Source organism: Mixophyes fleayi, chromosome 5 (assembly GCF_038048845.1).
Source record: "Mixophyes fleayi isolate aMixFle1 chromosome 5, aMixFle1.hap1, whole genome shotgun sequence".
NCBI lineage: Eukaryota > Metazoa > Chordata > Amphibia > Anura > Limnodynastidae > Mixophyes > Mixophyes fleayi.
Genome location: NC_134406.1, coordinates 141166460 through 141183680, shown reverse-complemented (window position 1 = coordinate 141183680; position 17221 = coordinate 141166460). Strand labels below are relative to the sequence as shown.

Genomic DNA, 17221 nt, shown 5'->3' with positions numbered 1-17221 from the left:
TTGGGAAGCATCAGACCTCTACACTGCTTAGATATAGCCATATGTTTGTAGGTGAGAAGGGGGCATTTCTGTCTCCACACGTATGTCATCATTAGTGTATGAAAGCGGGCCATCAATCGTTTAGGTACAATATATGGTATAGTGTGAAAAATATACATAAGTTTGGGTAACAGCATCATTTTAAAGGCAGCTATGCAGCCCAGCCAGGAGACCTCAAAGTTAATCCAATTCTTGACCAAGGAGAAAAATCGGGGAGAAATTAATTTCAAATATTGTAGATAGAGTAGGTGGAATGTGTATACTCAAATAGGGCAGATAGTCCTTTACCCAAACAAAAGGAAATGGCTTTTGCAGGGTCGATAGTGAGGATTGTGGTATGTTGATAGGGAAGGCCTCAGATATAGTGATGTTCAATTTGTAGAACAAGGCCGCACTATAACTGTCCAAGATATGTTTCAAGGCTGACAACAAGGTCTCTGGGCTGACAACAAATAGGAATACATAGTCTGCGAACAGACACCGTTTGTGTGTGTATAGGAGTGAAGAGTAATACCCGGGAAGTTTGAGGCCTGTCTAATTGTGTGTGCTAGAGGTTCTATGGCCAGAACAAACATCAGAGGGGAGAGGGGGCACCCCTGCTTTGTTCCATTGGTAATAGGGAAAGGGGAAGATAGGAAACCGTTACTAAATACCCTCGCAGAAGGTCCCTGATATAGGGCCAATATGGAGTATAATATATTTCCCTGTATACCAAATTTAAGTAATACTTCTTTCATGTAAAGCCAGTGGAGCCTATCAAAAGCTTTCTTTGCATCCAGAGAAAGCATAACAAGCTCCTCTCCGATCCTAGACAGGAGGTCCACAACATCCAAAATGCGACGCCTATTATCTGATGCCTGATGACCCAATATGAAGCCATCCTGATCCGGATGGATCAACTGTGGTAAAAAAAGATTAAGATGGTCAGCTATCAACCTAGCATAAATTTTTAGGTCAGTGTTGAGTAGCCCTATAGGTCTGTCTCAATCAGAATGGTCCTTACCAGATTTGGGGATAGTTATTTTTTGTGCCTCCAACATCTCGGCTAGGAAGCTACCGCCCGTCAAAACATTGTTATAAAGATTGGTGAGAAGCGGTGCCAGCTCTGATCAAAACGTGGTGTAGAAGGCATTACCGAAACCATCTGGACCAGGGGCTTTGTCTTTTGGGAGGCGTTTGATGACCTCTTCAACCTCCCGCTGGGACCAAGGAAGATTAAGTAGCTCCAAACTATTTACATCTAATGAAGGGAGGTTAAGGTGGTGGAGGAAAGTAGATATGGAGAGTTCTGCTTGGTTGCACTGTGTCTTTGTCATCCTGCAAGTTATAAAGTAATATTGGCGTAATATTTAGCGAATTGATTTGCTATTTCATCGGGGTTGTAGATCTTATTGCCCTTAAAGTCATGAAGAGTTTTCTGTCTTTTTTTTTACCCCTAAGTTTACGGGCTAAGAGCCGGCTGGCTCTGTTGCCTGTGGAGTAGAATTTCTGATGCAATTTAGTGAGAGCTGATTTAATACGGGATATGAAAAATATATTGAGTGGCTTCCTAACATAATTTATTTCTCTTTGGATGGCTTTGGAGGGCCGTGTCTGGTTTTATAATTCTAGAGTAGTTAGAGTGGACTTGAGTTCGTTGATGGGAAAGGTATTGCTTTTTTTAAGCGAGTGCCTATTTGGTTGGCTGAGCTTCACAGGACTGCTTTCAGTGCACACCAATGAGTGGAAAGAGATGTATTGTATGGGTTGTTAGTCTGAATGTATTGTGACAACGCTTCCGAAAGAGCGACCCTGGGTTCCAAAGAGGTAAGTAGGTAGGCCGACATCCGCTAATGTCTCGGGGGAATTTTAGCTGGTTGTAGGTTCCAGGACCACTCTATCGGGGCATAGTCTGACTATGTGATAGGGAGTATGTTAATAGTACTGGTGTGTTGAAGTGTCCGTTTATCTGTCAGGACCATATCTATTCTGGAGTGTGTGTTATGAACCCCAGAATGGTAGGTATATTCTCGTACATTTGTAGACTGAACCCGCCAAATGTCATATAGGTCTTGCTCCGCTAATATTTCACGAAAAGTGGTAGAAGGTCCAAGGGTTGGGTCAGCTCCTGCTGATCTTAGTGGTCTGGACTGGTCTATTTTAGGTCTAAAGTCAGGTTAAAGTCTCCCAGCAGGACTAAATGGCCTCTACGGACTTTCTGTATCTCCTTGCATAGTGACTTGAAGAAAGGAATTTGATGGGAGTTAGGGGCATATAGGAAGACTATAGTCACCGGTTTGTCTTCTAAAAGTCCAACCATAGTTAAAAATCGTCCAGATGTGTCCTCTATTTTTAATTGTAGGCTGAAACGTGGGCACTAAACAACACGACTACACCATTCCTTTTGAATGGGCCAGTTTCCGTTCGTTTAAAAATGAAAGCGTGTCTTGATGAATCGGGCCCCTTTTTTTTTTTTTTTTTTGTTTTGTTTTTGTGTAACCCATCTCCATATCTTTTCTGAACACTAAACATAAGAATTAAAATAAATATATATATATATATATATATATATATATATGTGTGTATATGTGTGTATATATATGTGTGTATATATATATATATATATATATATATCTCTATCTGTCCTATAGGATTCAAGTGACCTACAACATAGCACACCCCATTATTTTAACACCTTGTTTGGACACTGAAAACAATGTGGAAAATTTAAAAATTTTCCCAGATTTTTGTACCATAAAACCCATTCACTCATACTGCTTAATGTTTGCAGACAACTCCAACTTGCCAATAACAAAACATATTATTATGCACTTCAGTATATAAGCAATTATGCTTTGCAATTTTATTTGGTTTACATTGGCTTATGCTTAGCAGGGTTTCATTTTACAAGATAACTTCATATAAATATTTACTATGGTTAAATAAGATTGTATTGCTTTTTGGTTGCTGTCCATAGTAATAGAGTGCATTTAGTTATTTGCCAAATACTTGGTGCATATAAAAAGGAGCAACCCATCTCTTTCTTAAACAAGAAATTACTATAAACAGCTTTTTTCTACAAATGAATTAATGTTATGGTCTGTGATAAACAGATCTAATTTTACAGTTGGTTTACAAAATAACTTTTTAGTGAAGCTACAATCACTAGTGATGGGCATTGGGGTCAGATTTTTTTATAGCTTGCAACACGTGTTTAAAATATCTGCTGATGTTATTACAGATAGTTGTCTATTTTTTATTAATTATATTGTTTCAACTTACTCCTGAGATTAAGGGTAATGTGTGGTCCATTTGAAGATTAGAGGGATGCACCATGCGACCCCCAAAGTGTTTCAGGTTACCCATCATTGCACCCGAGTAACGCAAAACACTTTAAAACAGTGCAATAAGGAGCATTGTTTGTTCCCTTCATTCAAATGAATGAATTCAAATTAAGTACGAGAAGTTTACATGAATCGTGTCAATAATTTTAATTCTTATAATCAACTTTTCAATCAGGGCCGGTGAAACAGTTACTGGGATCAGCCTGTCTGTGCCGAAAATCCAAATATTTTTCACTGCACATATTCTGGCAGGGGGCACTGGAAATGTCAGTGCTGGTCTGGTATGCAATGTGTTGTGGTGTCGAATTCAATTGAAATATGGATTCAGTTTGAGAATCCTTAGTCTTTGGCCCAATAGATGAACAAATATAACCTTGCAGAATATTGTGACTCAAAATAGATTTAATTTAAGAAACAAAAATAACAGAAACGTATAAGTGGTGCTAAGAAAATAAGATGCACATACTTTAAGACTTATACTGTTTCTTGATCTGTTTATCTGTGTCTTTCAAATAAAAAAGATTGATGTTGAGCTAACATAAATGTATTTATTTTTTTTGCAGCAAGCCCAAAAGACAAAAGATGTTATGGAAGACATGGAGTTGGCTATACTGAAAACATGTCAGTGCATTACAGAACTGAAACGAGAAGTAAGTTGTGTGTGCTATTCTTGTACTGTAAGATGTTGAAACTTTGTTTCATTTATAGAATTTATGAAAACATTTTCTTTCATGGGCAGTGAGAGCAGTGTCTTTTGATTTGTTTTGCACTCTTTTATGGTAATAAATAATGAAAATGCACTGTTTAAAGCCAGTTGCTTTGTGGCTTATTTATTCACAGATAGGTCTGCAGAAAAATATCTAAACAAAAGCCTAGCATACTTATCTCTTCCAAAACATCTTAATTGCTGCTGGATAGCATTTCCATACCAACTTACAATCAAAATCCAATTGAATGCAATCTGTAAATTATACTATTTGCTGAGGCTATTTGGGCCGCATACACAATAACCTTAATTAGCTCAGGTTTACCAACTTCTTTTCGTTTAGCTTTGCTCAGAGCTATACCAAATATCTGAGCCAGTAAGGACTCGAGAGAAAACATACGATCCTTTCTCTTTTCATTTGTTCCAAACCCTCTAAACAAGTTGCTCAATATTGATGTGACTTACACAAACATATCCATCTAGGCCTATCTATCTCACATGCAATATGTAATAAAAGTTTAAAATAGGAAGCTTGCCCCCGTCCCAAATCCACAACATGTCCAGCACTAAACAGCCAGGTTGGTTTATACTATATCAGAGAGACCAAAGGTGAGTCTGCTGCTGTAGGGAAAACCAACAGAAAATAGGATTTATTGAAGTGTGAACAGTACCCATGAATATTCAGAGTGATCCTTGGAAGGACATAGAAGCATTATGTGTTATTGTCTTGCATCCATGTTAAACCCAATGTTAAATTTTCACGCGTACTTTCGGCACTTTTCTTTATCAGGGTTTCTAACCCCTATTTGGATTACTGGTTGAGTGGTAAAAGGAGATCATGATGAATATACCATACTGCAGGGCAAGCATCCATGTACAAGCTATTTGAATGTACCTGTGTTTTGTCATTTCATAACTGTGAAGGACAGATAATTACAACTTTTGAAGTTTGTTGTTATTGTCAATACATGCTGTAATATCACAGCTTATACTGGGAAATTGGCAGGATATTGGAATGCATTGGCCTCTGTGTGTGATCATCACCTGATTGACTGCAATGGAGCTGGAAGTGATCCTGCAGTGTTGCTACTCATATGTTGGGTTGAGCAGCGGATCAGCCTGTGTGTGGGTCAGTTTTAGACATGACAGAATAACTTAGATTGTTAACTTTTTTTTTTTTTAACTCAGAATTTTATTGCATAATAAAGTATGAATGACATAAACAGAAATCAACAAGCATTTTGCTTGAAATGATCACAAAGCAGATATCCAATGTATTGCGATATAACAATTTAGTAATGGGTAAGGGACGGGAGGGAAAGGTAGTGGACATTGAAGGGGTGTAGGGTAGGCAAGGGGGGGGGGGGAGATGGCTGTCTCATGGGTTATATTAAGAAAAGCATGTTCACCTTCAGAAGGGAGCGCAATCAGGTCTGCATGGGAGTATTTTAAAGTAGTAAGGGGGTCGATGTTATATGGAATTGTGTAGGGGGAGATTATTTGGAGGAAGAAAAAAAAACAAAAAAAAAAACTCCGGGACCCTAGGCATAAAGCCAGGGGCCCAAATTTGATGAAATTTGTCATCTTTATCTCGCAGTAGCGATGTGATTTTTTCCATGTTGGCAATGAACCATATATATGATCTAAGAGAAGAGATGCGAGGGGGGTCCGCCTGTTTCCAAAATTTAGCAATCGGGCATCTAGCGGCTGCCAGGACATGTGAAGCAAGTTTTGCTGAGTGAGTGTCTAGGTCCTGTATAGGATAACAGAGTAGGAAGGACCATGGATTCTTCCTAATAGGGCATTGGAGGAGGGAGGAAAGAAGTCTCGAAACCCTGTCCCAGAAGGAGGAAATAACAGGGCATGACCACCAAATATGCACGAAGGTGCCTCGATGACCACAATTTCTCCAGCAATCGGGAGAAGCTGACTGGTACATCTTTGCGAGCCTGTCAGGTGTGAGATACCACCTATAGTAAACTTTGTACGCATTTTCCTTAATTAATGTGGAGATGGAACTAGAGGCCACATTCAGCCTGATGGTCTCCCAGCAGTCCTCCTCCGGGGGAGGGCACAGATCCCTCTCCCACTCCCTCTCATGTGCGTTCCCGGAAGGCACCAATTTCTCCAGTAGAAGACTATACAAGGACGAGATCATACCCCTTCGCAAAGGGGAAGAATAGCAGAGAGATTCAAATTGGGAGGGGGAGTGAGGTGAATTGTCCGACAGGAGGAAATGCCAAACCTGCAGATATTGGTAGAAAGGCGGGTGAAAGTTAGGGACTCTGGAACAGAGGGCGTCATAGGATATAAGCCTTCCTCGCTCAAGAAGGCTTCCCGCAAATCGGAATCCCACCCTGGTCCATAGCAGAGAGAAAGATCGGGACATTCCCGGAGGGAAGGTGGGGTTATGCCACAGGGGTATAATGTGCAGAGGGTTAGGAAAGATAGAGAGATGGCCCTTGCAGGTCTCCCAGATCCGAGCCGCAAACTCCAGAGTTGGAAAACGTTTGGTTAGGGCCTTCCGAATATCAGAAGGAACGCCCCAAAGGCCAGATAGGCCGGGTATGGAGAGATAGGCAGCCTCTAAGTCTGCCCATGCATGAGATGCCGGAGGAGCAAATGAGGAGACCATTGAGCTAAGCTGGGCCGCCCAGTAGTAGACCTTGAGGTCGGGAAAGCCCCTGCCTCCGCAGCCCTTAGGTTTTTTGAGTAGTACCAATCAAAGCCTGGGAGACCTGCCCCGCCACACAAATTTAGAAAGGTGTTGTTGCATAGAGTAAATTTCAGTTAGGGGTATTCTCACAGGCAGTGTCTGGAAAAGGTAGAGAAGTTGAGGGAGAACAGTCATTTTTACAACAATGATCCTGCCCAGCCACGAAATGATTAGGGTTCGCCAGGAGAAGATGTCTGATTTGAGTTTGTGAAAGAGAGCTGGTTAGATCTCCTGATATAAGGATTCATATGAGGTGGTTATATATACTCCCAGGTATTTTAATTTTTTCTTCTGCCATCTAAAGTGAAAATGGGAGGTGAGATCACAGCAGTCCTGTGAAGGCACATTAAGAAATAGGGCTTCGGATTTTGTTATATTGATTTTATACCCGGAAAGGTCGCCATATCTCGAGAGGAGGCAGAACAGGTTGGGCAAAGATGTTCTTGGCTGCCAGAGCGTGAGGAGTATATCGTCAGCAAACAGTGAAAGCTTACTCTCCAGAGACCCTGTCTCCACTCCTCTGATATCTGGGGAGGCTCGGATAGTGGCTGCCAAAGGCTCAATGACCAAGGCGAAAATTAAAGGGGAGAGTGGGCATCCTTGGCGGGTGCCGTTGCTTATTGAAACGGGATCAGAAGGAGAACCATTAACCATAACCTTAGCAGAGGGATGAGAATACAAGGCCTGGACCCCCGACAAGAAATCCCCAGACAGACCGAAATGCTTGAGGGTATGAGTCATGAACTGCCAGGAGATTCTGTCGAAGGCCTTTTCGGCATCCAAGGATCAAATAATGGAGGGAGTTTTCCTGGTGTTAAGTATGTGAATAAGGTCAATAGTTCTCCTTGTGTTATCCCTGGCCTGCCTTCCGGGGACAAACCCCACCTGATCATAGTGAACTAACCCGGGGAGTACAGTGTTTAAGTGATTCACCAGGATCTTGGCGTATAGTTTCAAGTCGTTGTTAAGGAGGGATATTGGGTGATAACTAGCACAATTATGGACTTTTTTACCCTCCTTGTGGATCAGGCTTATCCGAGCCTCCAGAGATTCTCTAGGCCAGGGTATGCCCTTTAGAATAGAGTTAAAAAGAGTGGAGAGTTGAGGGGCCAGAAGAACAGCAAATTTCTTATAGTAGGCTGCCGAAAACCCATCAGGACCAGGTGCCTTTCCTGTTTTCTGAGCCTTAATAACCTGCATTACCTCCTCTAAGGAGATGGGTTCACTAGGACGATCTGCAGCCTGGGAAGTAAGCTTCGGGAGATGAGCGTCTTCCAGGAACTTATCTATACGCTCTGCCTGTTCCCGATGGCCCGTGGTGTTGGGGGGTTGAGGGAGATTATACAGTTTTAGATAATAGTTCTGGAATTCTGAGCAGATTAATTTTGGATCATAGACCAGAGCTCCAGAAGAATCCCTAACAGCCATAAGATTACAGGCCGAGACTTTGGTTCGCAGCCGAGTGGTCAAGAGCTTGTCCGCCTTATCACCCTTTTCGTAAAAGCGTTGGTTCAGCCATTTCAGCTTGTTGGCCACTCGGTGGGAGAGAAGCAGGTTAAGTTCACCCCTCACAGAAGCCATCTGTTCAAATAAAGCTGGGTCAGGATTAGATTTATGTTGTTCCTCCAGCTGGTGGAGGGCCGTGGAGAGACGCATAGTCTAGGCCACTATAGCCTTTTTGGCGTTGCTGCCGAAGCCATTAGGTGGCCCCTAATGACTGCCTTATGAGCATTCCAGAGAGTAGAGGGTGAGATATCAGGAGATTTATTTGTTTCAAAGAATTCGGATATTAGGGATTTAATATGAGCTACTGTGTTTTGGTTGTGGAGAAGGAACGTGTTGAGTCTCCAGGAAAAGGTAGAGGAGCGAGAAACTAGGGAGGAGAGGTCCGCTGAAATTGGGGCATGGTCAGACCATGTAATTGAGTGGATAGTAGAGTTAGTGAGTTTAAGGGTCAGGTCGTGGCTGAGCAGGACCATGTGGATTCGGGAATAGGTCTTATGGACTGGGGAATAGAAAGAATAATCTCGGGCCAAGGGGTCAGAGATTCTCCAAGTATCGTATAGATTGTGCAGTTTCATGAAATCTTGCAAAGCCCTGGAGTTCCTCCTGACCCTCCCGTCGGAAAGAGCAGCTGAGGGGGCAGATCTATCCAGATGGGAGGTAAGGACCGCATTATAGTCTCCGCCTACTATCAATTCTCCCTTACGAACCTGAGAAAGTGTAACTCCCAGGCGTTTAAAGAATTTGTGCTGATCTTGGTTCGGGGCATAGATATTCACTAGCGTGCACGGGAGGTTGTTCAATTTACCTACTAGGATAAGATATCTACCTTCCTTATCTCTGTGTGTGTCTGCGAGATCAAAGACAAGATTACGTGAGAAAAGGATTGCCACCCCGCATCTCTTCTTGGCATTCACAGGCATGATAAGACAGGGGGAGGAATCTTTTGGATTTAAGTTCCGGGTGCAGGTGCTTAATAAAATGGGTCTCCTGTAGGAATACTAGGTCGCCCTTAAGGGCCTGCAAAGAAGCGTAAAATTTGCCCCTTTTTTGGGGAGAGTTAAGACCTTTAACATTAAAAGATATCAAGCGGAGCGTCATGAGAAAGTCAAAGGGGAGGAGTCTGGAGGAGAAAATATGTATAGCGAGTTGTAGTTTTAATTTGCTGGAGGGGTAGATACCAAAGACGACCATGGTTGGGGAAACATTGTAGGTGTGACGGGAAAGTGGGGGTAGGAGGACGGGTGTGGTGCAGGACGCCCGTCCAGGGTGCTGGTGGGGCAGAAGGAGCGGTACCCTAGGTACCTGGGGACCAGCTGAAAGCAACCAAGCTCTATAGGGGAAGTGGCTTTGACTTACCAATCGGGAGGGCGAAAGGTAAATGGCTGACGGGGGGGGGTACCTACTACCCAGTAGGCCCATGTGTGTGGGTGCGGGTAGAGGGGGGTGACGGACTAGGGTATATCAGCAAGATGGGGCCACATAATGCAAACATATATGGTAACTATGTAACATTGTCAAACTAGAGGGTACAGTGATAGCAGGCGGATGCTTACAAATGCCAATATGTGCCAATGTAAACGTGTAAAGAAATCCAACAGTTAAACGAAAAACAATTACAGAGCAAGTCCAAATAGACCTTAAAATCAGAGAGACAGGCCTGCCAGTGGTCATAGGAGAGGTACTGCCTTTCCGAGGGAGGTCCATGGCTGCATTACGCTGTGACTCCAAGAAGGCCATGGGTATGGAGATCAACCTGTAAGCGGAGAGAGCAAAAACAAAAAAGGTCAAACGGAAACAGCAGGCCTAGGGCATGTAAACGATACAATGAGAAATTAGGCAACATATGAACATTTCGGAGGGCTCGTCCCCGGGTAGGCATAGTTCCTCAGATAGCCTCCAGTAGGGGTGGCCATTTAACGATCAGGAACAGCTCTCAATAGCCCTGTTCCAGATGGACCTTCCTTGGGTGAGGAGATTCTCATCCCTAAAAGACAGTCAGGGAGATAGATTACGAGGTCTTGCGAGGAGTGGAAGATTTCTGTACTGTGGACCATTCGCCTCGCGGAACTCTTTGGGGCCGCGGATTTGTATCCTGGTTGCCCGAGGTAGATGATTGAGAGGCACCCGGGGGGGGGCTCGGGAGCAAGGCCTAAGCGTTGTAGAAGAGCCTGAGCCTCCGGGAGTGTGCGGGCGGAAATCTGTCGCTCCTGATGCCAAAGGAAGAGGCGGAAGGGGAAGCCCCACCGATAACGGACATTATGATCTCGTAGAACTTGCGTTACTGGGGCGAACTCACGACGCCTGGCCAGAGTGGCCGGTGACAAGTCCTGGAAAATCTGTATGTTGTGACCCTCGAATGTTAGGGTATGTAATTTTCTGGCCCCACGCAAGACCATCTCCTTGGTGGTGTAGAAATGAAGTCGCAAAATGACATCTCTAGGCTGGTTCTGGTCGGTCGATCTGGGCTTTAGGGCCCTATGGGCTCTATCTAACAATAAGTCATCCTCCGGTACCTCAGGAACCAATTGGGAGAAAAGCTTCTTCAAGTATTGGTCCAGGTGAGGAGATTCGACCGTTTCCGGGATGCCCTTCAGACGCAGATTATTCCGCCTTGCCCGATTGTCCACATCCTCTTGATGCTCCTGGACAGATGTCAAGTCACTACGAAGGTGTACAATATCCTCCTCCATGCCTGTCTGAGAGGACACCACCGTCTCCAATCTTTGTTCAACTTGGTCAGTACGGACTCCGATTGACGTCACCTCCGCCCGTAGTGAGTGGAGGGCAGTTTGCACTTCTGAGTGAACGGAAGATTTCAGCTCTTTCATTTCTTTGATTAGAGTTATAAAGTCCCGTCTGGTTATCGGGGATGTGTCATCCTCCTCTGAGTCAGAGTCAGCAGAAGTGTGAGGGGAGTCCGTTCTCGCCCGATGCGGAGTTGAGGTTGATTGCTTCGAGAAATATTGAGGAAGTCCTTTAGGGTGGGATTTCCTACTTCCCTTAGACATTGTGGAGGAACCTCAAAGCAGGACTTTTAAGCACCAGGAGGGGCGGTATGTTCAGGTCGGTCAGTAGAGTAAATTACAATTACAAAGGGCGGGCCCACATAGGGAAGAGGACTCACATGGGTCTGGGTAAGAGCAGTGTAGAAAAGGCTTCCCCCCCCTGTCAGCATTTAGGGGGTTACAGGGTCATTGAGCACCCCTGAAAGTCTGGGACAGGCTCCAGTAGTAGGTAGAATACAAAATGGATGAAAAAAAATAAAGGGGGAACGGACTGGGACCGTGGTATTTATATTAACGTGAAGCTTGTATACCTAGGAGTCCAAGAATCTCACAATGCTTGGAGGAAGCAGGTAGGGTGGGCAGGGATAGTGTAGTTGACGTGTGTGGTAGGCTTCTCACACCAACCTTGTCTCCTATGAGCTTGGACACTTGCGATGGCTGGCTTCTCCAGTCCTCTCACACGCGCGCTCTCTACTTGCCCTCTGTCCTTAGGGAGCCGAAGTTCAGCCACAAATTTAGCCTGGATCCTCTGGGCTAGTAGATGAGCGCTGCGTCCCTCTCCAGCTGCTGCAGGGGGTCCTCTTGCACCGCTGTTTTTCAGGGAGATGGATTAGGTGCGCCTGTTGACTGGTGACCAGCGGGCCACTGATGGTGGGGGGCTCCGGTTCCTGATCCGGTCACAGGCCCCTGATGAAGGCCCTCTTGTAGTGGCAGCCCCTGCGCAGGGAGTTCCAGTGTGATACGCCCGGCCGGAAGTTCTGCGGCAAAACCGGAAGTAGCGGGGTCTGTCAGGCAGATCCCAACTCTAGCCCCGGGTCTTCGCCGGAAGTAGGCCTCCGGTCCCCGCTCACCTCCGTCTGCAAGGTAAACTCGCCCTGTGATGCGGTCCAGGTAACGTCTGCGGCTTCAACTTCTGTGGGGCTTGGTGGGTAGCGGGGATCCGCTTAGAGAAGCCTCAGTGGGTTGAGTGGGGGCTTATGTGGGCAGCCAGGTGCCGGAAAAGGCTTAGCGAGGCGGGGGCCAATTGCGGTGTCACGGATGCGGGAAACAGTTGTCCAAGTGCCTCTGGGGTAACCGGGGTGGATTCCCAGGCTACTGGTGCAGGTGAGATGGATTATATCCCGAATTGTTCCCTAAATTCAAGGGCTGGGAGCAGGAGCCGAAGTGATATATGACCATCCGAAATGGCCGCCTAGCCACGCCCCCAGATTGTTAACTTTTATAGTGTAGATTGTTTCTGATGCACAAACCTGTTCTCCTGTTGTTCTCCTGCTGTTCTCCTGCTTTCTTGTGTTCTGTCTAGAAAATAACATTTTCTGGTGATGAACTTACTCTTTACCAGAGCTATTTGTGCATTTATAAATGTTCTGAAATCATAACATCTTTTGTTAGCTTGCTTCACAAAGCATTCAGAGAAGTGGAAACCACAAAGTGACCAACACTTTGTTAAAGTGGCATATGACAGATTCCATATGTAACACATGTAGTCTTCCCCACTCAGTATGTGTGTTGAGGGTCTCCACTTCTGTTCTCACATCTACTCTTCAGCACAGTGTCTCTACCCATTTCTTTTGGACAGCATCTTGATATAAAGGAATACACTCACAGTTTACATTTTTGATATTTACTTTTTCAATACCCATAAATATTAACAAGTCAGATAAGGCAGTACAGTATATGCTGTATATATAATTTAAAAGGTGACTACTCTGATCAGCACACTATAAATGACAGAAGGTGACTGTGGCAGACAGGCAATGGTAAAAGTTTCACACAAAAAACTCACGTTTTCTTTCTAAATAGACTATAACCCCTAATGGATCACTCCGGTCGCAATGTGAGATCTTGTTGCAGCGCAGTTGCCCTCATCTAGATCTTTAACTGACAACCATGGTTGCACTTGGATAAACCCTCTCGGCTTACTACCTTCCTCTCTCATCACTCGCTGCTAAAAACAATCTGTAGAGATATTGGATTCTGTCTCCCTCTGCTTTAGCTATACACTGGATGTCTGCATCTATACTCAATCTATGTGGGTACTATAGGTAGCATTCCAGTGCTTGACACCCTAAACTAAGCCCAAAGTGGAACTTTTAATGGGTATGTACTCTCCTTGCAAACTAATAAATGTTTAACACACTCAGGCCTCTAGGTCTGGTTTCCACAACTTTGCTGCCCTGCATGGCCTCCTCAGATCCTTATGAGTCTAGAGTCTATACTAACTTTGGGTCACTTTCTGATGGCCTTGTTCTCTCTACAGCAGTGTGCTGGACAAATTGGCTCCATTCTCTTGCTGGTTGCATTGCAGTCAGGGTGGGCCTCTCTCTCTCTCTCTCCACCATTCTGAGCAGAATTGGTAGGTAGATGCCGTCTCTCTCACCTTGATTTCTCATCTCCTTCTCGTAATGGCTGCTGCTCTCCATGAGACTTCCCTCTTTAAATGGTCTCCTCTTTTGCTCCTACCCTGCTACCAAGAATTCTGGGCAGTGTAGTTTCTCTCGGCTACTATTTACAGCCCACCTGTAGTGGGTTCTGCACCCAAATATACTTAAAGGGCAGTTTTTACAACTGGAACCTGTCTCTATGTAGAGATATTAATGATTTATTTTTGTGTTTTATTTACTTATTGTCTCATTATTTTTTTCAGTTCCATGTTCACACTAGTAGGATTGTACCCAGCAATTTTGCTGTGTGAGGCGCACCTTATAGGGATCTCTTCTTATCCCTTGTACTACCATAAATATTTGTGTGTTCATTTTACTGACATCCAAAGCTTGTTGCCTGATGCATCTGCCTCACCTTGCGTCATTATCTGTACACCCCTTTAAACCAGCACAGCTGCTCTCTATTCACAGTAGATATAGAAAGTTTAGGCTATGCACACAACAGTGTTGAATATCTGCATTTAAGATACATTACTAACGCAAGTTAAGCACATGTAAACAGCTGTGAGAATAAAAGTAATTGTACCAAATTAGACAGTATAGATTCATATTTGTTCAGGGGTTTAACTTGCGTTGCAGAGTTTTTTGTTTTTTCTAATGCTTATCATTACATTTCAATGTGTCTGACATATCAAACACATACAACATACATACTAAATTCATACAGAAACATATTGTGGTTTATATACGTTTTTAATTGCCTTTCAACATTCAGTTAAAAATTGTATTGCAAACACTGGTGTGTGCGTGGCTTTACTGACTTAACCACCATATTCTGCAGTTGTCAGACATTGTTTATGCAGATTTGAAGAATCCCTAAATCTGCTGATTTTTAAATAGATGAAAAGCATTATTTATTTTTATTTATATAGTACCAGCATACTTTGCAGTCGTTACAATTGCTAACAAAGTAAAAAGAATCTACTCTAAAGCTAATGTCAGAGGAGCCGGGGACCATGGCCACATCCACAAGTACAACATTGGTCTCAGAAATTCCCTTGATATTATTGTATTTTCCCTATTACAAAGCTGACAGTATATAATTTCCTAGAAAACATTGCTGCTGAGCAGGTGCATCTAAGCTGGTCACACAACAGTCTCAATCATGTTCATTCATCTTGGTTATTATGGAACTTGTAGCCTTTTAAATTGCCCTCTGTATTAAATTTTAACTACTTAAACCTATATAAAAGTTACTGAATTACATTAAATATTGAGAATAAGAGGTAATTGTACTATTCAGATGCTCAATACTTTAAAACAGGGATCAGCCTTTAAAACCTAGGACTATCCTTGGAAATTAGGGACAATTGAACATTTTGAATTTGTATAAAAGCTACATTTTCTAGGAAGTAGTGTAACTTTCACTGTAATTCTGCATTGTATGATCACAATATCATTATCATGTAATTTGTCACTACATCATACAGGCAGGTGTAAGCAGTGCTTATATGAAAACCATCTTTGTTTATCCATTCAATGTAGTAGCATACATGATCAATAGCTCAGTTACTAAGCAGATCAATAGCTCAGTTACTAAGCAGATCAATAGCTCAGCTACTAGTACAATAAACATATCAAAAGCTTGTGTTCAATGCACCCTGCAATTTATACACAGTTAACCATATTTATACAGGAAGTATTTTGTATAAATGTGGTAAACTAAGAGCAAACATTTCATTCTAAGTTCACTTTTATGGAGGGGAAGATTACATTACTTTTGGGTTTTAATAGCATTGCTACAGGTTGAAAACAATTTTCTTCATGCAGGGCTCCTGCTGTGTGAAACCATTTTAATGTTTTTAATAAACTTAATCGTTTATGGTGCTGTAAATGATTGTCATCTTTTATCTTGCCATCATTTTACAATAATGTTGCATTCCCATAGTGTTTATTTAATCGTTAGTTATATAACATCCTTTTTCTCTGGCAATACATTGCAAAGCTTTCCAGGTTAATGGGGTTAAAGTTCAATTCAGTTCATATAGCATATAATCTTATTCTAAAATTGAAAGTATTCCTGTTATACTGAATAATGAAGAGAAAATATATATTTTTTTCTGTTTTGAGCAAGCAGGTGGGACCCGTTTAGACCTTAATTGTCCACTGAAATCACCCATGGATTTACCTGTCGAGTCTTTCTTTTTTGGTTAGTTAAACTGAGATACAGCAGAGTTAGCATACAACTCCAAGGTCAAATGGAACCAGTCACAGTGCCACAATTAGAACAAACATCCAGTCTGCCAGTGACATGCAATTGTAACCATCACAATTTATAATTTAACCTCCAAAGAGCCATAGTCAGGCGCGGGCTGGGAGAGGGATGGCCAGGGGGCACACAGGCGGTCGACTGTGCGCTGACGCGGCCGCATCTCATGTCATCAGATGCGGCCGAGGGTAAAAAGGAGATATATTGCATCCGGGGGGCGGCCGGCCGGCCTGCCTACCCCCTGGCCCTAATAGCGGTCTGACAGAGCGGCCCGGGGCCAGCCCCTGGCCATAGTCATAATTGCTTTGATCCATTTAGCATGTGAAATGTACAGTTTAAAACCGCAAAAAAAAAGTACCGTGTTTTATAATTGCTTATTTGTACTGGTCATTTTTAAGTCACGTAGGGGCATATTCAATTGTCGCTGGTTTCCGCGGCGTTAAAACTACTACCATTATTACGGTAGTAGTTAGCTGGATTTCAGCTCGCCGCTCAGGGAGCTGCAAGCTGAAATCCAGCGAGAAAATTAACATAATAAAAAAATTTCCACGCACTATTAGCGTAATAACGGTAATAGTCCGTGGAGCACGAGATTTTTGCAGTTTCTGCCCCATAGTGGTAAATTCAGTTTGCGTTCTCTTAGCAGCTATGCTCGATGTGTGTCTGCACACAATTCTGGGCACTGTAGTACCCAGAATATGGCTCTTTATTTTGCTTGTACCTCTACAAGGTGTGTGTGTGTCAACAACATGTTTCATTTATTGAGCAACCCTTAGGCTTTGACTGGGTATCATGGCGAATTAAATCATCCCCAAAGAATTGTATGACACATACATCATTACTCCATTGGTTGGTCCATAATAATTCTACCTTTTACATACTAATGTTCATTTACTGACATTAAGAACAACCAACATAATTGTAATATTCTAGCGAGAAGTCCCGCTATACCGAGACCTGAAAATTCATTCAATAGGGAGTTTATTTTATTGATAAGTTAAAAGGTATGTAGTGATCTGAATTGTACTGTGATCTACAGTAACTGGATTAAATCATGGAGAGACCCATAACATGGCTTGCTTAATTGTATGCTGGTTCTTTTGTGAGCAAGGTAGTATTATTGTTTTCTTTACTAAAAACTATGGGACTTTCTCTAGTTACAGCTCAGCAATCTGTTGTAAATCTCCAAAAACCCTAATACCAGTACATTCTTAGTCTTTTTTTTTTTTTATTATTATTAACAATACAACATTTTTATTGAATTTTTCCCCTC

General features: G+C 43.0%; 1 protein-coding gene across 2 annotated transcripts in view; it reads left to right on the top strand.

Annotated features, from left to right (window-relative positions):
• CTNNAL1 (catenin alpha like 1) overlaps nucleotides 1–17221 on the top strand; it is a 228638-nt gene that overhangs the window by 145738 nt on the left and 65679 nt on the right. For both annotated transcript variants that reach the window (XM_075212894.1, XM_075212893.1), the window contains exon 8: nucleotides 3926–4012. In XM_075212894.1, coding sequence (XP_075068995.1) covers nucleotides 3926–4012 — 87 coding nt within the window. The remainder of the gene's footprint in view (nucleotides 1–3925; nucleotides 4013–17221) is intronic.